Raw genomic sequence first — 21,681 nt, 5'->3', positions numbered from 1 at the left:
AGACTGCATTCTGGTGACATTAGGCATGTGTAGGACATTTATGTGTGCAGCTAGGCCCATTTTTTCATGGGGTATAGCTGCGTTCTAGCAGGATGTTTTGTTCATGGAGTATTGTTCGTATGTGAGCAACTAGGTCGAAATTGATCGAGGGGTATAGCTGCGCCATATTGAGTGTTGGTGTAAAGTAGAGAGTGAGCATGGAGAGGTGAGTGTCTGGAGTGGATTGTTTATTCTTGCGAGCTCACTGTTCCAGGATTACAATCTGGATCTGAATGAGCTGGTAGTGGTCATCCTCATGTTTCGTGGTAGTGGTACACTGAGGTAGATTCACAGCTAGGAGCAGAGTAAGATTTTTTTGTTCGGTCAGAGGGTCATTATTCTTAGGCTCAGAGCTATGCATCATAGGGGTTCTGTTTCGGGTCACGGGTTGTGGTTTATGGTTGGTTGCATGGAGGATTAGACTGGATATTTGGTAATAAGGCCGGAGCTCTCTCGCACCAACGTAGTCGCACCAAGCCCATTTTTCCCGCCCTCTGGTGGTGGTTTATGGTGGGTTGCAGGGTAAGCAGGATATTTTTCGTTATAGGAAAGGAGGTATCTTGCACCAGCGTAGTAATATTGAGGCAGTGAAGCTAAAGGATAGGCTGGACAGGGGCATTCTAGAGATCGTATCTTAGGTAAGTCGTTGGGCAGGGACAGTAGGGGGGCGAAAGGGTATTATCAACTTGATAGCGCAAGAGGCTGCTAGGCCTGACGACTTTCCAAACTCCAGGCCCTCCTTCATTCTTTCCACATAAGACTCATGAAGCACACATGGGTTAGTAAACTATATGCCAGTTATGTTTAAAAATATGACTTACCATACTGGGAACATGTCCACGAAACCTGCCAAACCACGAACCATGGGAATGTTGCTGCATATGAATATGAACATACAAGTCTTACCAAACTGAGATCCCTGGGAATCTGTCAAGCAAAACATGCCAAACTGAAATCAGTACGAACATGTGCACCCTAGACTTCACTCAGGGGGCCCAGAATATGTGCACACAAAACTCACCAGACTATGAACACAGGAATATTTTCACACATTGCTTAACAATTTTAGAAACCTAGGAAAGTACACACAAATAATGCATATCAAACTGTCAACCATGTACTTGTGTGCTGTGGCAGGTCTGAAGAAGGAGACAGACTCTTGTTGGACATTTCTAAATGTGTATCTATTAAAGATAAGGTTTAACACCTATTTTTCCCTACTTCTATGGGGTATTCCCTACCTAACAAACTAAGGTGCTCGTCAGTCGTTAGTGAATGCCTTAAAAGAATCTATCCACTGTCCCAAACTCACCCTAACTGACCCTACCACTATTTTAACAAATAAGGACAGGAGAATGGCTCCCTTCTCCTGGTTCTTGCTCCTCGGAAAGTTATATTCAATACCTAATCTTGAAATAGTTATTTGGGCCTTCTTTAATCAGCTCACACAGTTGTTTTAGCACTTCATTACTCTTTTTGTTCTTCTCAACATGTGGCTTCCTTGGCTTGCTACTGATATCTTTTCTCTTGTCAGTGTCTCTTATTTGTTGGTTACTGTGGTGAATCTAGTGATGTCACCAGTCCCTCAGTGGGGAAACCCTCTTCCCACATGGCCATGGAAGGGCAGCCGCTACCTGATCCCGACCCTGGGTGTGGATGCCCGAGGGATGACTATGTTGGGGAAGGTATCCCTCATGCGAGGGACTAAGACTCACTGGTCAAACCATGAGATCCCTCCTTTCATTCAGGCCGTAAAATGTACTCTCTGACTCCACCAACCCATTTGACATATTGCAATATAAAGGCAGTCCATCTGCTCTGTAATGACTGTGAGCCTTTTTCCCACTCTCCTTACAAGAAGACTGAGACGAGGAAGAGCAGGGGAGCAATATGGATTATGGAACTAGAGATGCGCTCTAGATGTTTTTTTAAATCAGAAGGTGGCGCAGTATTTAAAAACAGGAAGCACCAATATTGTCGGAGACTCACTGCTCCCGACGCAGGTCGGGATAGCCCGAAGAAGCAGTCTGCATTGCGGAGTCGGGAAGAGGCTGGAGATGCCGTCGCGAGCAGCCCAAGGTTCTTCCGCAGGGGCGCCGAAAGCCAGGAGAGCTACTGGAGAAAGTTGGAGGCATGTTGGAGGCCGGGCAAAGCAAGCAGGGCATCTGCCAGACCTGACAATAGACCGTACACTGAATCGGGGGAAACAAAGGAGCCTGAAACTACTGCTGAGAAGCGGTGAGCACATGTAGAGTTAGTGGGACGCCGGGCGGTATAAAGGGTTAGCTGCATGCTCAAAGAAACAGTATATGAAGTAGGGCTCCTGGGACATTAGTGGAGAGAACCACAAGTAAATAAGAAGGGGTTGAGACCTGATGCCATACTGAAAGGGACACTGAATATGGGACAACCTGAGAAGTCCTGGTAAGGAAGTGAACCAAGCATTGAGAATTGCGAGTCTGGGCCCTAAGTGTGTAAAGTGAAAGCCCTGTCAGGAGATTACACCAGGCAGTGAACCTGCGAGTCTGGAAACCGCACCAAGGTGTTTGATGTGGAAGCCCTGACAGGAGAGTATACCAGGCAATGTAATTGTGAGTCTGGGACCCACACCCAATCGGAAGAGAATTGTCAGAATTGAGAAGAGGAAAGCAACCTCTTGGGAATGTGGAGTGCGATAAATCCAGTGGAGTCATCACAAATTCCGTGGTGGTGACCCCCTCCCATGTGATCAGGGGACAGGAGTCCCTGGGGGCTGCTATGTGAGGGAAAATCACATGGGAGGAGACAGCTACCAGGGGATGTCATGACTTCATTGGATGAAATATGGTATCCCACACTTTTCCCATGAGGTAGACTCACCGTTACTGAATACCCTAATGGCCTATTATCAAATGTCTGTTCCCCACTTTAGGATAAGTAGAAGAACCTTTTTCCAGCACCCTACAAATCAACCTCTCATGTTTGGTGTAAAAACGAACAACTATAAGAATACCCTGTCTAAGATCTCCAAGAATGCTTTCTTCAGTTTCTTCAGTTCTAATTCCCCTTCATGCAAAACTGATCAGTCATATGGAGTCTTTGCAAAAGACCCTCCAACTATTATGCAGCAGAACACAAGACACACGGATGGTTTTTAATTTATAACATCCTGACAAAGCCAGATCTTAGTTTTGGTTTTTAGTCAGAGAAAAATTATCTTTAGAATACGGTCAGAGAGGCATTTTCCCAACCCATTTTCATTTAATAAAAGTCTATATCAAAACATGACAACTTTGTGTCTGGCTTTCATTTCTGACCCTTCACATGAGACTCCCTTGTAAGGGAACAATACCCTCTGGACAGAAATTGGGTTTGAACTGTGAAGGCAAGGAGCAACAGAGTGCCCCATGAGTGTGAGAAATACAGAGAAACAAAGCAATACCCTATGGACAGAAATTGTGTTTGAACTGGGAAAGCAAGAAGCAACAGAGTGCCTCTTGAGTGTGAGGATTCCAGGGGACAGAAGCAATACTCTGTGGGCGGAAATTGTGTTTGAAATGAGAAGGCAGGGACCAACCAAGTGCCCCTTGAGAGTGAGATAATACAGGGGGAAGGGAACCATATCCCCGAGACTGGAGAACTGTAACTTTTTGAGAAAAAGAACTGTCTTTGTGCTGAGAAACTGAGGGGAAGGGGGGGGGTCTTACATGAGGAATGTGGAACTTTCATTATTTGTTTCATTTCACACCTTTTTTCACTTTGGAACTTTGTGTTGAATCTGTGGAGAGAACCACGATTGATCACTTGAGAGACTATATCTCTTTAATCACTTTATAATAAGTTTAGAATGTAAGGGTCAGGTTAGGATTTTGGACACAGGACGGAAAACTCTTACTTTTGGACATTCTGACAACTGACATCCTTAGTCCCATTGAGGCAGGGAAATCCCTCATAGTGACAGGGCGAGCTAGGTCTTTTTGCAACCCATTTTGTGTGCTCTAAATGTCTGTAGCAAACAACACAATGCCCTTGTGTCTGAGTCGGTATTCCCTCAAAAAATGAATTACAAAATAATGAGGCCGAAACGCAGTTTTTAAAATCAAATGTTTAAACTTTTTTGCACTTCTTTCTGCACAAATAGATGGGGGTTGGTTAAGTGAATAAATGAAGGTAGGGTAATGCGTTTGGGGGAGAGGTTGCTGCAGGGGCTCTTCCCCCGCTTTTAACATTTTGAAAAGAGCAAAAAAAGAAAAGACATTTTGGAAATTCAATTAAAATAAATTCTGTGTTTTTGCCCTCGTTGTTTTCAATTCAGTATTTAACCGTAGAACCATCCAAGTCTTACTCCAGATTCCTTACTTCTTTAATTCTACTTCCAATATTTATTTTTTCCTTTTCTCAGGGTAGGGTTATTTATCCAACCTTTCTGTGATTCTCTATTAAGGTTTCTTTCTCTTTTATTAGATTGACGGTTTCTGGCCTTTGGAGGTTGTAGGTCCTTTAAGATATATGTTTCTTTATCCTTACTCTCAGACTTTCTCTCACATGTTCTTTCCCTTGCATGATGAAGCTTTTCTTACTTTGACTGTAACAAGTATGATTACTCTTATAATGATTATCATTCAATGCTTTATCTCTTTAGGTCATACTCAATGGGCCTCATTACAGGTCGGGCGGTCCGGAATTAACAGTGGCGGTAAATCCGCCGCCACTGTTAATTCCGGACCGCCTGATCCTGCAGGAGGGAGGTGATGTTCCCGCCAGGTCTGACCTTGCCGGTTTAACACCGCCTGCCTGCAGGCGGACGTGGAAACACCAGTACCATCACGAGATGGTGCCGGTGTTTCCACTTCCCCATTCCCATTGAGTCCTATGGGACTCAATGGGAATGGGGATTTACCGAATTCCGCCTCCGGAATTCCCGGGACACCAGGGTCGTAATGCCCTGGTATTTCCGGGAGTCACAGAGGCGGAATAGTAATACGAGTACGGCGGTAACCAGGTGGTTTTACCGCCTCGGTTACCGCCGGACTCGTAATGAGGCCCAATGTCTTTACTGAGACGAGTAGGCATTTCTTCCAGGCTATTTTCTGGTTGTCTTGACTTGGGGAAGTATGGGTATTCTTATAATGATTCTCATTCACTTCTCTCACAGATATATTCTCATTATATTGACTGGGACAAGTATGAATGTTCATATATTGATTTCCGTCTCCCGTTTACCCTGTTACCTGACTCTCTTTGGGATAACGTCACTAGGTTTCCATTTCGTTCGGCTTGGCTTTTTCTCTTTCGCTCGCCCAAGCCCTTTTCCTCTTCCGACCTCTCGTTCTCCGTATCGTCCTTCCAGATAGCTTTTTGTTATCCCAGTTACCGGTTTGTTGCACGGTCTCAGCTGCCTAGTGGTCTCACCATGATTACTAGGACCTCTGGTCCACCACTGGCTCTCTGTGGCCACACCACCGCTGACAGGAGAGCGCACCTCCACCACCTCGTCTTTTGCTCGATAGCTGGTTTGTAATTCGCAAGCCTCTGTGTTACCAGTCTTCTCCCCTTGCAGAGGTGATGTTGCCACAAGCCTTTCCCAGTCGTACCTTCGCCTCTCTTGCTCTCTCTCACGACCTCTTGAAGCCCTTTGCCTTCGTCATTCATCATCTTCGTCTTAGTGACATACAATTCTTCCTTTAAAGGGATAGTCACAGTTTGTTTCACAATAACACATATTTGTTCCTTCTTCGTACAAGTCCTTGTGGGATATGATTACAGAGGAACAGTTAAAAGGCTCTTTAGGGAGTTCCTCACAGGAACGGGAGTCCTTGTCCACACTGGGGGAGTCTCTCCCAGTGAGGTCCTGCTTGCCTCTACCCCTAGGGAGGGTATTACGGAGCAGGTTCACCTCCTAGGCACACAGGGGAGGCTCCCCTGTGGGGAGAAAGGATGAATTTTTGAGATTTGTCACAGTGCACACAAGATTTGCCAAAATGTGCACCCTGGAAATGTCTGACCAAAACACTGTGAATGTGTGGATGTAAAATCTTACAAACTGAGACAAGAAGAAAAGTGAGAGATTGGAGGGCAGAGTAAAATGAACGTTACATGACGGTAAAGAAGGAGAGAATGGGGAAGCCATAGGGAAAGTGGCAACAAAAACAAAACATGACGATGAGAGGGGTAGGGTAGAGAAGGAGGGGCAGGAGGAAGGAGAAGAAGTTACGCTGATTAGCCGACTAAGAGGAAGGCAGTCAGGAGGAAAGGGGAAACTATAAGAAGTGGGAAAAATAAACCAATGGAAAAAATAAGGAGACAGCAAGTACACCAAAGAGTAGGAGGGAGGAAAGAGTCAAATCTGGAAGAGATGGCTGAGAGGAAAGCTGGGGGCAACCCAGAAGGGACAAAGAAGTCTGCATAAGTTAAAAGAAGGTGAATGCAAGTAAATCTGGGCTATACTAGAAAACAAAGCAGTAAAGAAGGGGCTGGATCCCGAGAAGATGCGGCTGACCCAGGGGGAATGCTGTTAGGAGAATCAAACCCAGGAATGAATGGATGGAGAAGCAGGGGGATATAGGAAGAAATCCCCCGACGTCAAGGTTGGGCAGAGACTTAGTGAAGATTTGAAAGAGGAGAAGAGGCATTAGGGTGCAGGTGGGCTGGGAAAGATGTCCATCAATGGGAGGTATTGATTAGCAGTAGAGACCAGAGGAGAACAGCCCATGATAGGCCAGAATGGGGGCCAAGGACAACATATAAAAAGAATCAAAGCATTGGTGACAGCCTAAGATTAGGGAAAAAGTAGATGGAGATACTGAGCAGAGGCCTGCCAAAAAGAAGCCTAGAAACACAGATTGAGAAGAAAGAGCAAAGTCAGAGGAAATCCCCAGAGGCCTACTAGGTGGAAAGGGGCCAAGGAAAAGTGAAGAATGCTGCTCCAAGCATGGAGATGAGAAAGAGTGGAGCTAGAAGACGAATAAATGCACACAAAAGAGAGGGAAGCAAACAGAAACGTAAAGGAAATACTGAAAGTAAACAATAAGAGGGAGACGAGAGACATTCCCACAAGAAGGGAAACCTAAATCCAGAAGGACATTCTAAGACTTTGGCCTGGAAGATGCTCCAGAGGATCTGGCACAGAAATGCTGCACCCAGCCCCTAGCCCGTGTGTGGGTGAATCCAGGAGAGTAAGAATTTTGAGAACTGGGATAGGTCGGTGAACAAGCAAGAACAAGAAGAACAGAAAGAGCAAAGGTATGGCTTTGGTGGCGGGCCAGATAGGCTGTCAAAAGGCTGCGTGCAGAGAGCGGGGCATCTTCGAGTGACTTTTTTTTTTCACACTGTGCAGTGTGCTCCTTCAGTCACTCGAAGATGCCCCGCTCTCTGCACGTAGCCTTTTGACAGCCTATCTGACCCACCACCAAAGCCATACCTTTGATGGCTGACTGCTTTACAACACATTGGACCTTTTCACCTGTAGTTATTCGGTGAAAGGAGTACCTAGAGACCAGCCCAGTGTGGCGTATGGATCTCTAATACAGTGCCTATCAATTGCTACATAGCTTAGACGTCCCGTGTACAGAACCTTGTCCTGATGATGGCCGTCCCAAAGATGAGGCTCATTTAGCCCAATTCTAAATGGCCGAATTCACAGCACATTGATTGCTGTTCACACATGAAAAATCTTATCTGTTGCCTCTTAGTTGTTTTACGTTGTCTTTAGAATTCCGCTTTGAATTGTTTCACAATTGAACTGTGTCTGTTTTGACAAACCTCCACAGAGGTTGGGTTTGTTGCACACACACCTTTTTCAACTTTGTCCCGAGCATTGGTGGTAAATGGTGTTTTAAAGCATTTACGTTTATGTTCTGTTGTGGTCCAACAAACCATTGATGATGTCTATTCTCTCTCTGTAAATTGTGTTGTTGTGTTTTTGTCTCATGCAATTACAACATAAAAAGTCCTCTAGAGATCTTTCTCTATGATAACAATTTCGAAGAGTCATTTTTTCAAACCAATTGTGGGAGCCCTTCGTGTATGAGTCCCTTGAACCTATTCATTGGTGTATTTTGTTTCTGATTTAACCCTCCTGGGTAGAATAGGTTCCATACCAGGAGCCCACATTTTTTGATTCCATTGGCTACGCTTTGCCAATTTGGGCTTGTTCCATTTTGCTGACACAATGTTATGGTTGCTTTGATTGGTCTTATTCAATCCAAACTACAATTCGACGCTCCCTCCCAGGCCAAAAACTACAGGACAATGGACGATTCTCCGGGTGGGAGCGCTCAGACCACGACTTAAGACACTTCTGGGGTGTTTTGAGACATCAAAAAGATGTTCAATCAGCAACAGAACAGCATACAATCACTTGATGGGAAGATGGACACCCTGATATGTAAAGTGGACCACATGCAGGGCTGTCTTGGTAAGCATGGGGTGAGATTGGACGAAGTGGAGGGGCGAGTCTCCACGATTGAAGACGCATCCTCATCCATATTCAGAGAAATGGCACAAGTGAAGCGGGCTCTAAAGGAACTGGCGGATAAACAAGAGGATCTTGAATCTAGATACAGAAGGAACAATCTGAGAATAGTAGGAGTGCCTGAAACTGTGGAGCAGAGATTTTTGAAATCTTTAGTTGCGGAAATGCTGAGGGAAGCACTGGGAGCCAAAGAATTCTCAGCTGTCTTCATAGTGGAAAGGGCGCAAGCGGGAAGAAGCAGATACCCGGGGCCCCTTTTCCTCCAATCATAGCCTGAATGCTCAACTACCAGGACAGAGATCTTGCTCTTTGCAAAGCTACGGAAAAAGGAACTTTGACGTACAAAGGAGATACCATCAAACTGTTCCCAGATTTTTCAGACAATGTACAAGCGTCCTGGAGAGCATACATGGACGTGAAGAAACAACTGCGGCAGAGAGGCATACGCTTTGCCATGATGTTCACTGCTAAACTACGAATAGAACACGAGGAGCGGGTACTTTTTTTCCCCACTCCGGATGAGGCCAACGTTTTCCTTGAACAGCTACCACAGAACCCAAGACAGCGGGAAAATAATGGGTGACACTGCACCTAGAACTGCATATCCCTTCCTATTTTCACTGCTCCCTTGCATGGCTGGATGCCCCGTGTCATGACATGGTTCAGGTCTGTTTCCTGGGGTGGGTCGGTGAGGGTGCTTGCCCTATTCTGTATATTGGTGGTGTTGCATTTGTTCACTTTACTTCTGCTTCCGTACCCCAGGTGTGTATCAGTGCTTTTGGCAGTCAGGTCTGAGTGCTACTTACCCACGAGCCAGGTGTGCTGTCCTCTGTGTCTCGCCATGTAAGCTGGTAGGGTGCTGTTGCGCAGAATCAGTGACTGATGGTGGCCCCAAGATATCGGGCACAGCAGTGACTGATGGTGAGGTCGGAATCGCAGGTCATCTGCACATTCATCGAGTTATATTGTTTCTGGTTGCGGTGTGCATGTTCTGTTGCCTGGGGGGTACCAACATCACATGGGTGAAGTCCAATGCTACAATGGTGTTGGGGAAATGGGCAACGCTGTAGAACCTTACCTTGGCTGCATGCACCTGTGCCTGGGTAATGGGCATGGAGATGTGCAGGTGTGCGTGCATCATTAGGGCATCCAGGACTTGGTCCAGCACCTTGGAGAATGAGGGCTTGGACATTCCATGCAGTGTCCCTACTGTGTGTTGGAAGGAGCCTGTGCCACAGAAATGTAGGACTGCCACAAGCTTCAGCCGGGGGGGATGACTGTTCTGATTGAAATGGCACTCTGCATTTGTGCCTGTGTCAGGGTGAGTAGTTTGACGATAGTTGGGCAGTCCATCGGTATAAGGTGACTAAATGGCTGTCCTGAGAGTCCATGGGGATGGTTGGACATGTGTCTCCTACACCTTTGTTGAGCGGGTCTCCTTCGCTGCTGTGGTCCAGCATGCTAGTGTAGCTCGATGTAGAGTAGCAGGTTGTGGAGCCCGTAATCTGCGTCTGCTTGTGGCTGCATGTTGCTTGGATGTGTATTGGGTGTAGGAGTGGGCCTTTTATACTTCACCTGAGTGGATCTGGTGCACCTGTGCTTTAATTTGTGACACCTCTATGCATTTACCTCCACATTTTTTGTGGAGGTAATTGTGCTGAGTTTTTGACGGAATTACCTTTGATTTTCTGAGGTAATTCTGCTGTTTTTGTACTTGTAATTTGGCATTAGTGGGTTTTTGTTATTTGGCAGCAGTTCCGTCAGTGGAATTAGCCCCAGCGCTGTTTCCGCTGATTCTTGGCAGATCTTCTGCTGGAGGTAATTCCACCAGAGGTAATTCCGCTGGTGGAATTACCGCCAATTTTTTGGTCACTCGCAATTTGGCATAGTGGTAAAGTTGCTAGTAACACAGCTACCGCCAGTTTTACCATTTACTACCATACTCGTAATGAAGCCCATAGGCTTTAATCCAACCTTTCCCTCACTGACTGAAATACATCAACTGGGAATTATGAAAAAGGAAATAAGTATCGGTATCACTGTATTACTGCGCCAATGGAAATACTGAGGCCTAAGATTTTACGTTTTTACTGCGCATTTCCCCGCAATTATATGTGGAGGGGTGGGCTAGGGTAATACCAAATCTGAGAAGAGTATGGGATAGCCTATGGGGGGTTTCCGCGTGCATATAATTGCAGTGACATGTTTTAAATTTGCGGTAATCACATAGATCCTCCTGAGTCTCTGTAAATTGCAAGATAAGACACATCACCAGAGTCCAACAGAACACAACTAGTCCAGATAGGTCTTCCAGACCATTACTAGCTACATTCAGGGCTCAGAGCGAGCCCGACATGGTTACCCAGAGCTTTACTAGAACAGTTCTAACCCAGTTAGGTGACCTTTACTAGTGCCGCAGGGCAGGTCTCTCCCAGGTGAATCACCCAAAATCTTGCTAACAATATAGAAGTCAGTAAACACAGCAAACCCTGATGGGTCATACAGAGTTTTGCTAGCATATTACAAGGCTTTTTTTCTATCTCCCTAGCTTTCGCACTCCCCTTCCACCTCTTTGTAGTGATTTGGCAAACGTCCAAAATGACCGATATTAAAATCCTGAATGTGTGATTTGGCTGAATGTCTGGTATCCAAGTCTCCAAAAGAACAAAATACTCTGGCCATCGCGCCCCCCACATATTTTCCCGCTCTTTTTTTCTCTTTCTTCACTTCGTTGGTTCATCTTTTCTCAAAATACAGATATTAACTAACCATTGACGCCCTAGTGTGTGTTAGACTATCCGTGGCATACCCCCCTTGTGTTTTTTTTGATAGTTTATGGATTTACTGCCCTGTGTGCTTCTTTGCAGTTATCATCTAAGTTGGAATGTTTGTTTTCCTACACAATTGACTGTATCCATTCATGGGACATAGGGGGAGATGTTGGCATGTGGTCTGTACGTGTATCAGAATACGCGCCTATATTTTTGCCTGGCTTTCTATATAAATTGTTTGGAAAAAATACAAGTCTTTTTAGAGTTGTGATAGTTTACCAAAACCTTACTAGAAAACTATGGGCCTCATTACACGGATGGCGGAGAACCATGGCGCTATTAGCCCCATGGTTTATGCCGGTAAAATACCGGCACCGCCTTGGCGGAAAGGCAGAATTACCGCCCCATTCTAAGGTTGGCGGGGCGGTAATTCCCCCTTCCGCCATTGCCCTTCCCCATTCCCATTTTTGCCCCATAGGGCTCAATGGGAAAGGGGAAGGCGCTAATTACGGTACCGCAAATTGCGGTACCGTAATTAGCTCCCTGGGTCCCTTTGCGGGTTGGTTTTTAACGCCTGCAAAAAGCAGGCGTTAAATCCCCCAACCCGCAAAGGGACCTCGTAGTAAGGCGGTAAGGATTTACCGGTACCAGTATTTTACCGGTACCGGTAAATCCTTACCGCCATCCGTGTAATGAGGCTCTATGAGCTCGATAGCGCAAAGCATGCCAAGACGGCTCATTAATAGCTTTGTAAGCACTACTGCGGCTATGAGCAGTGCTAACCAAAATGAGCACCCCCACAGCCACAAAATATGATAGGGGTCATACAAAGGTCCTTTGGGGAAGGAGTGGATTATTCTCCTGCAATCCCCTTTAGCACTACTCTGATTCATGCTCTTCGAGGGCTAGTTCTATATCATCTCTAGGTCACTTGCGCCGCCATCATGTTCTGCTGGAGCCCCTCCTCACCTTGATGCCAGGGCCCCAAAGAATCCTAGTAAGGGCCTGACGCCTAGCTTGGTCTCACATCAGTCTGCAATACCAGCGAAGTGCAACCCATGCCTCCCTAACTCCCAAGTGGAGCCCCTCATAGTCTTATTATAGAATGAGATTCAGTACCTCTCACATGTGTGCAAATGTGCGATCTGATGCACCTTTTCAAGACCCTGGCCCAGAGATGCCCTCTGAACCTGGAGTCCTCACAGCTTCATTGTGGTCACAGTGTTTTGGTTCATTTACAAGGAGCTTGGCAGCTGTCCACTTCACAAACGTCTTCATGCTGACGAAGTCTTCAATATATTCTTGGAGATGTAAAACTGAAATATTCCTGGTCATTAGCAAAAGAGACAGGCATCTACAAAATAGAAACCATCAAAACAAATAAAATACATCGTTCTCTCCTCTTAGTCAGTTGCTCTCTCTTTGCATTGTTTCCCCTACAGTTATTCACCCTCTTTCCTCCAGTCTGCGTTGTTCTTTCTCCTCACCCTTATCGTCACTTTTTTTTTATCCAGTCTTCCCTTCCTTGCTCAGACTTTTTCCCCACATCATCACTCCTCTGTTGCACCCACATTCACCTGTTGTGGCTGTCTCTGTATACCTCTCTTCCTGTTTCCCTTATTGCTGCTTTTTTCTTTTTCTTCTCCCCATCTCCCTAATTGGATTTCACCGTTCACCAGTCTATCGTTCGCCCTCTCCTCGGCACCCCTTTGTCTATCTCTACCGCTTTCTCTAAGAGGAATTCCAACTGTATTTGATTTTTTGGGGGTTAATAATAATGAGCTACCTGCAACATCTCTGTGCAGTTTTAATTTTTCCTGTGTTAATAGTAAGAATGCAAACTCACAGTCTTGTTTGACTGGGCTGGCTGAGTTTGGAACGCAACCTCTATGTTCTCATCCGCTGACCCTTAATTGTCAGCCTTTTCTTTCGGTCTTTCCATGTAATTTACATATGATCGCTCATGGTTGCGTCACGCGCATTAGTCGCTCCATGCCTTCCTCCCACTGTGGTGGTGCCATATCCAATAATCCTGTACAGGGTTGAGCAGTCCCACTGTAATGGGTGTATGGGAACACCCATCCTTCTCTTATCCACCTCCTGACAGTGCAGAGGCAACACTTTTGGGAATTTCTGAGAGGGGGAGCGCTAATCATAGGACTGCCAATTGCCACTCCAGGAAGTGGTATTGACGCAGAGCTTCTAGACTACGGTGCCCCCTCAATGTTTGTATGTTAGTTTGCACAATTGGTTAACTTTATAATGTATTTTCATTATTGGCTCCTTCTTTCTCTCTCTCTAGCTTTCATCTGTACACACTGCCATTGTTCTATTCTTCACTACTCCCATATATCTGCCCTCACACTCTCGGTCTCCCGTGTTTTGCTTATGGTCACATCTTCAGCCCCTATGAAATGGCCATCTTTTCTCTCTTTTGGTCACCGGCCCTGTCTTTTTAAACCTCTTACCACCCTCCTTGATTTTTGTCTTCTCTCTGACACCTCTCGCATGCATATTTCCACCACAATCCCACCTCCCTGTATTGCTTGCCTGTTCCCTTTGCAACAACTTGAAATCAAGAAAATAAACAGGTGACACCAGATTCTTTAGAATCCAAATCTTTTTTTCATTTTTTTTTCAAAACAAACACTTTGCTTCACAGTTATAGGAGAAGGGACGACCCTTCCACTGCCCAGAAACGGGAAAGATCCAGCATGGTTTGGCATCAACACGTTGCAAAAAAGGAGGTGCTTCTCCTGCAACAGAGGCAGGGTGCTGGAGTACCCCACCCAGCAGTCCAAGCACCCATGGTTCTTACATGACACAGTAAGGTTCCCTGGGCAGCTGGGGCCTAGTCCTCCAGCATGGCAGGTGTGCGCTAAGGCAGCTCTTTAGGTCCTTGTTCAGTAGGAAACACACAATGGGGTTGACCCCAGCCTGTGCAAAGCTCATCCAGACGGCAGTGGACAGGTAGCGGTGAGGTAAGCTGCAGGCCTTAACAAAGACCCGCCAGTAGCACGCCACAATGTAAGGCGACCAGAGTACCAGGAAGAAGAGAGTCAGGATGTAGAACATCCGTCCAAGTCTCTTCTCGCTCTTGAACTCGTCCATGCCCAGCAGCCGCCTGTTAGTGGTGTGAGCATTCTGCCTGATGCCCAGCAGGGTTGGGGGCATGGGGCCCCGGCCAAATCCAGCGATCCAGTTGGCGGCAGCCTGCCCAGTGGCACCAGGCCCGTGGAACGTCCAGTTCTGGCTAATGGCTGGCACCATTTGCACAGGCTTCATCTTGCGATGGCGGTACTCAAACAGGATGAGTTTTACATAGACAATGTGTGTGGCTACAATTAGCACAGCCAGCATCAGCATGAACCCCAGAGTGTCATTGGCTTTAAAGTAGCGGTGTTCAAAGATGCATTGGTCTTCCTCACGAATGAACTTGTAGGTGCCGACGTCAAAGACTGGAGGGAAGGCCATTGCCACCGACAGCGTCCATACCATACAAATGATGGCCACACAGGTCCAGAAAGTCATCCGCTTTGAATAAAAGCGGTGGTGAGCTATGGCCATGTACCGTGTGACGCTTATGCAAAAGAGCATGAAGGCGGCATGGAAGCAAAAGAGCACAGCCATGAAAGCCACAATCTTGCAGCTCAGGATGCTGTAGGTCCAGGCTGAGCCGTTCTTGATGGACACCAGCACAAAGGGGAAGCAGACTGCTGAGCGGATGACATCGGCCAGGCAGAGGTCCAGCAGGAAGTAGTAAGGGGCTTTGTGCAGTGCACGGTCCTTCAGCACCAGCAGAGCCAGAAGCAGGTTGCCTGCCAGGCTGACGCAGATGATTAGACCGAGGAGTAGTAATTTGATGTAAGTCGAGATGGCTGCTGAGTGAGAGAGAGCGCCACCCAGCAGCTCGTGGTCTGTGGCGTTGGCCATCACGGGATGGCGTAGTGTCCCACATCAGCTGCGTAACCTGGTCCGATGCAGGCCTGGGTGCCACTTGGTCATCTTCTGCAAGGAGACAAAAGAAAAGTTGTAAGCTACAGGGAATACAACACATTGCTGAAGAGGCATAAGGGGCAGTGAAAAAGGGGAACGAAAGACAGAGTAGTGAGAAGAGCAGGGCAAAGAGAGTGAGTACAATAGAATATATCAAATTGAAATGAATCATAGTTTAACAGATTAGACAGTTTAATGGGAAGGCTAATGCAGCAGGTTTATGACTAAGTGTTAGCGGAAAGGAGTAGTGATAGGAAAACAGATGGACAATGGTGAGAGTGTGACAGAGGAGGACAGCCCAATGTGAATACAATGGGGCACTGCCTGTGGCCACAAAAGGACTGCTTCTGGAGGAAGGGTCCTACCAAGGGGAACAAAGAGGGGCAATAGACACGCCAGAAGCAATGCACAGGGGCAGTGCCCTGTTAAAAATGATCACATCCATGAGGCGGGACCTCAGATACACATGCATGCACAGGGGATATAGCACAAAGGGTCTCAGAGTGCTTCAGACACATACATATGCAGATTAACAACATCAAACCTTAGATAGTACAAGATTAATTCTACAGAGTCCTCAAAATCCATCTTCTCTGCAAAAAAAGAAAATTTCTCTAAGTACAGCAAGGCTATGAACTATTTGAAATAATGTTCCAGGCTATTAGTCCGCCCTGTCTGATTCCAGAGTGAATAAACCCTAACACTATTGCCGCAAATTATTACACTTGTGTATTGACAAAATCACAAACAATCCTAGCAACATTCAGCCAAACAGAAAGGCTAACTGTGACCAAATCACAAATACTATTCAAACTACTACTAATTAAAAGTAAAAGTATAGTATGTTGCTTGACTGAGGAAGAAGTGGTGTGAGCAGCTCAGTGGTGTGAGCTCCTGCCTGGTTACTCCTGCCTCTATAATACTGCATCTCAGGCCCCACCCAGCAAACTCTCCTAAAATGCTGTTTTCATAAATACATGGGCAATTCTTTCATCCTTTTCGTTTTCCCAGTCACAAGAACGGGAAGGCTAAAGTTTACTCAAAGCCATAACTATTCATATCAAATTAATAGTCGAAGGTAGAACAGTGTGAAATCAGAGAAGAAAGAGGTCTCTCATTCTGTCTCAATTTTGCAGATCCTCACGCTGGCCACTCAAAATATCCCATCACTTTTAAAATATCCATTGCATTTATCACCATGAATGATCTCTAGAGGAGGCATCTGGACAAAACATTAGGACAAAGTCTAGTGAGATGTCAAAGCGAAGATGGTGTATTAAAGGTGCTAATTCAGTGCCGGATAGCGGGACGCACCTAACAACTGCGAGAGTGAAGAAGAGGATGGTGGGGGGCCAATACACAGGGAATCACATAAGTATTCTGAGCCATAGACACTACGTACCAAGGGCTTCACCGGGAACAGTAGGTGGTAATGATGCATTGGGTGTACACACAGTTTAGGATACAATCCTATAATTAGCTAACGAGGGGGAAGAACCAAAATAGCACCATTGTAAACACACATAACGGGAAATCCCTCAGGGACGGGCTGGGCCTGGGAAACCACGGCCTGAAACATGTGACCAGTGTGACAGGGATGTGCAAAGGGGGGAGCTTAAGCCAGTCATCATGAGAAAACCAACATAACTAGAACTAGGTGATGAAATTACAGGGTGGTCAGCCAAACCAGCCACCCAGGGCGTCAGCTGGGGAAACATGGCTCTGTTGCGGAGTGCCGGTCACATGACCGCCGATGCCCATTGGCAGGTGACCGTGGGAAGGGAACACTGGATGGAGTGGCGTTCTTGCGAGGGCCAATTAGACGGTAAGTTCTCGAGCTCTGGGAGGGGGCCAGCCTCCAAAGTATCTACTACAGAGTTTGCAAAGGTTTTCGTTTAACAGGCGTTGTGTGAATGTCCCCTTTCCCACCAGCTGCAGGGTTTCTCGTGTTCCATTCTCAATGGTGCTGACCAATGGCAGTATATTAAAGTTCCGGCGGTCAGTGTAATGAGAAACTGTTAAATTATTTGCTTGAATTACGCTTCACTAACCTATGTAAAACTCCACGGAGGTGGTGTCCACGGACCAATCTGATCCCTGGGAAATATTGAAAAAGTGAATTCTCAACCTTACAATGGTCAGAAGTCCATCGAAACACTTGTATTTCTTGGTATAAAACTAGTGTTTGTATTTCAATCAGATGTCAGCCTTTCGATCAGAGCCTTTTCACTGTTCTATTTGATTTGCCAGCTGTAATAAACAGTGTTACTTCTTGCCCGTGTTGCTCTACTTTTTGAGTACATGGTTTTTATTACCCTCCAGTTGGTGGAGCACTGACTACATTTTTGGAGGCCCCAGAAAGTCCACCCCGGACCACTGAGGGTATCCATGCCACCCTCCCCAGGGGCGCAGGTGTGGCGACTGCAGACCTGTCCACTGCACATCACAGAGGAGGCCCTGTAGAGTTTGCAAAAGGTCTGCCATGTCCCAAGTGCTGTCCCGCGCTATGTGGAAGGGTGAGTCAGTGGTGGAGGCTCAGTGCCGAGGGGACTCTAGAGTATCCAGGACGTGAATATACCCATGCAAGAAGACACTGAACAAAAATGCATGTTGGAGGAGGGGGAGTGATAGCTTGTCTTCATGGTGTAAAGGACGCATCCTCAGAGAAGGGATGATCGCCCGTCATGGTGTAGACATTAGATTTTACCACCTGATAGGGAGTGGGCCTTGGTGTAAGCATGCCTGCGGTAGAGCAGGAGGGGTGCGTAGTGTGTGGCGGACTCTGTTAGAGAGGAGTGGCGCGTAGTACAGGTGATTGCATAGATGCAGCAATGGTGTAAAAGTTGTGTTGCCTTTTTTTTTGTAGAAAGGGATGCGTGTGTGGTAGTAAGAGTCCTTTAGTGGTGGGGGCTCGTGGTGGACGAGTCAGCACCAAGAGATATCTTGTATAGAATAGCAGGATTTGGCAGCAGGAGGTGCCAGTGCCAGTGATGCATGGTTAGACACTGGAGGCTCCTGCATTAACAGAGGGAACGCCGAGCCTGTGGAGAGGGCTGTCCAGTTCTAACATTGAGTACCTGGTCAGGCCTGTGGAGAGGACCACTGCGAACGAGTGGAGTGTCTGGTAGGGCCTTTGGAGAGAGCCAGAGTGAACGTTGAGAGGTGTGATTGGGAACAAAAACGAAACAGGAAAGAAAAACACAGGGTAGTAGGATAAACAGAAAGGAAATAATGGCTTTTGTGGACAGCCCCCTCGAGCACATGTGCCGCAAATTGCCCCAGTGTCGCGATAAACTATTAAAATACAATTTCCAGTGGGCTGAGGAGACTGCAGGCCAGTGTTCCCATGCATGGGCAGGGGAAGGGACATTTGACAGCAAGATAATATAGAATAAGTTCTCGTTCCTATTAACCAAATATAAAGGGTCTAAGTTAAAAAGCAGACAAAACATATTGGGTCTCTGGAAATTATACAAAGAGACTAAAGAGGAACAAATGAAGAAAGAAGAAGAGACAGTGGGAGGGGATGGACCAAGCGCACCGCCCCCGCCCTATGGGTTAGATCTCACCTTGCGCAGACAAAATTTGCGATCAGGATGGCTATAAAGTAGTGAAATTGAGCACTAATGCTCATGACAGAGCTCCATTTAACAACTGCCGAGCTCATGTCTGGGAGGTTTTAAGGAGCATCTATCCAGACAGCTATGACCTGGGAACATAGATGGCTTATGAAATGAAAGGTAAAATGACAATGACACAGCTAAATATATAAAGCAAGTTCAGGATTTATGGACTGTGAGAAACCTGAAGGTGTCTCACCCGCTAGTCCCTGGGGATCTGTCATCCAGGTGGCCAGAACACAGTCATCGCTTTTGGATCCAGTTCCTGGGAGTGGACCAGTGCAGGAGGATCACCTGGATGAGGAGTGTTCAGGGAGTGGAAGTGGGACACCGGATGGTGAGACACAGTATCCCCTTCCCTGTAACACCGTTTCCCCATCCTACCAGGTAGGATACTTAGGAACTCAACCCCCCGCCATTTCCAGAAACAAACACTTTACACAAACCTCATGGACATGGTCATGGACAGCTCTCCATAAGCGACAATGAACTAACACCAGAGCCCTATACCAGACATGCCCAATACATTGATCAGTCAAGGTCAGGCAATTACTGATCATTACACACACCTGACTTCCATCACACTTCCCCACACGCAGATAAAAGACAGAGCATGAAAGCACACTCTGAGCGAGGCAAAACACACGAGGAAACAGCAGTTCCAATATGGCAGTTTAAAACGAGGAGAACGACGGCAAGACCAGAGAGGGTTGCAAGGAGGCAAGTTACTTTCGTGAACCTTGGAAAGTAAGGAACCTAAGACCAGGAACTAATGCTGATCAAACCTGCACGATGTGTCGGAGTTAGCCGGGGCTCTCCCGCGTTGATAACCAAGGCGGGGAGGAACGATTGCCGCTGTGGTACTGTCCTTGGCTCCTACAAAGAAGCAGCGTCAGTAAAGACAGCACAGAGTCGGAGAGACTGATACCAAACCAGCCTGTGTTTTGAACCAAGGTTGCAAGCAGCAACATTGTATAAAGATATCTAAAGAGAATAGTGTGTGAGACGTATGTGATGAGCGACATGTATATAATTGGAAACCAAAGGAGTGACTGAACTTTGGGAGTCCAAGAAATTGATCTGAACCCGGCTGAGGGGGGTCCAGGGCGAACACCCAAATTGAATTCTTGTATAAAGAAAATCACTTTTTGCATCTTGTTTTTGTACATCAGGCCCTCTAAATCAAGAGACTTTTTATGAAGTAAAGAGACTTGGACACAGAAGGTCCTGATGCTGGTAATTGAATTGTATCCTCGTGCCGCAGAAGCCAGAGTTTGTGGTTTGCTCGAGTGAACCGCCTTGCCCCGTGCTGAAAACGTGGGGAAGGGAGGCCAACCGTCCGAATATCCTGATATATAATTTTGTGAACTTTTCTTTCTTTTTCATGAACACTACCTCACTCTATTTGTAAATTAGCTGTAAGGATTGGCCATAGTTTTTTTTAGTATAGGCTCTTTTATTTTGACAAGACTCCACTAGGACTGCAGTATTATTATTTAATCGTCTTAGCTTGCTCCCATCTGTAGATTTAGGTTTACATAGGCATTTATCACACCCTTGCGAAGGTTCAATAAACACCCTTGAACTGTGGTCACTTGTGTCTGTTTTACTGTTGATACCATGCCTTCCTTACAGGACCCAAGAAACACGAAGGTCCTGGGACAAATGTGTACCATTGTTCTATCACATAGTAGTAAAAGGACTGCCAACAGAAGTACAGGCTTCCTTGGATAGGATAGTAGGCATTGAAGCCAAGGGCTGGCCCGAAATACCAGCAACCATAGTACATTACTGTAAGGGGAAGCAGGAATGTGAGAGGCAGGTGGCTGAGAATTCCGTGAAGACAGAAAACAAATAAGTACAAAAAAAGGCCAAAAACACCATGTAAGGGGCACTGTTAGTGCCAGGCGGTGCGGCTGTGTTAAGCTCACCTGGTATCCATGGAGGTGCCACACGGTACTGGATGGAAGGCTGTGCGATATCCCAGACCCCTCTCTGCTTGGTTGTGTGCCAGCCGTTGGGTAGCGGCTTCATTTTTTGTGCGTTGAGCTCTCTCCGTCCTACTTTTCTGTGCAGGGGTGCGTGGTAGATGTGGGCGTTCTGAGGACCGAGTTGCTTCACTGGTCCATGTGTCCTTGTGTCGGGTCCAGACCAGCTGCGACTCCAGACTCTGCTTGTTGTGTTTAGGTGGGTCTTTCAATCTCTAGTCTGTCCCTTCCTTCCTTTCGTTTTCTGTGTCTTCTCTGTGTTACTTTTCTCCGCTGTGCTATTTGTAATAATGTCTCTTTTTGTTTCCACAGGGATGGTTGCGATTTCAGACCCGCTGTGCCGTATAGAGAAGACTATGGTGAGTTGTTAAGGCGCGGAGCGCCGCGCCGTTATGTGGAGTTAGTTGTTAACCTGTGCTCTCTTCTCTTCTTCATGCAGGTTGCGGTGATGTTCCGGAGTGGTGATCGATCGAAGCGATGCTTGCCCAGGTAAGTGTTTACTAATGCTGTCCTTGTTTCTTCGCCCTTGCAGGTTGCGGTGTAATCTGGAGGTGAGGCAAAACGAAGCGCAGAGCGATGTCAGAATCCGCTGCTTGCACAGGTAAGGATTATTAATGCTGTCCTTGTTTCTTTACCTTTACAGGTTGCGGTGAACTCCGGAGATGGGTGAGGCAACAAAGCGCTGGATGGATTCAGGACCTTCTACTCACAGGTAAGTGTATTTGCTTGCTAATGCTGTTCTTGTTCTTCCAGGTTGGCGGTGGAGTTTGGATCGATGGCTTCAGGATCGGGCTGCCGAGAGAAGCAGATGAGCT

General features: G+C 46.6%; 1 protein-coding gene across 2 annotated transcripts in view; it reads right to left on the bottom strand.

Moving 5' to 3' along the window:
* Positions 1–13,864: 13,864 nt before the first annotated feature.
* GPR173 (G protein-coupled receptor 173) overlaps positions 13,865–21,681 on the bottom strand; it is a 273,246-nt gene continuing 265,429 nt past the window's right edge. For both annotated transcript variants that reach the window (XM_069645260.1, XM_069645259.1), the window contains exon 2: positions 13,865–15,270. In XM_069645260.1, the coding sequence (XP_069501361.1) occupies positions 14,077–15,195 (1,119 nt within the window). In that variant the 5' untranslated portion in view covers positions 15,196–15,270 and the 3' untranslated portion in view covers positions 13,865–14,076. The remainder of the gene's footprint in view (positions 15,271–21,681) is intronic.

This window comes from Ambystoma mexicanum, chromosome 2p, assembly GCF_040938575.1.
Source record: "Ambystoma mexicanum isolate Mex_15411 chromosome 2p, UKY_AmexF1_1, whole genome shotgun sequence".
NCBI classification, from domain to species: Eukaryota; Metazoa; Chordata; class Amphibia; order Caudata; family Ambystomatidae; genus Ambystoma; species Ambystoma mexicanum.
Note: the sequence above shows the minus strand (reverse complement) of the source record. Positions and strands in the feature narration are given on the sequence as shown.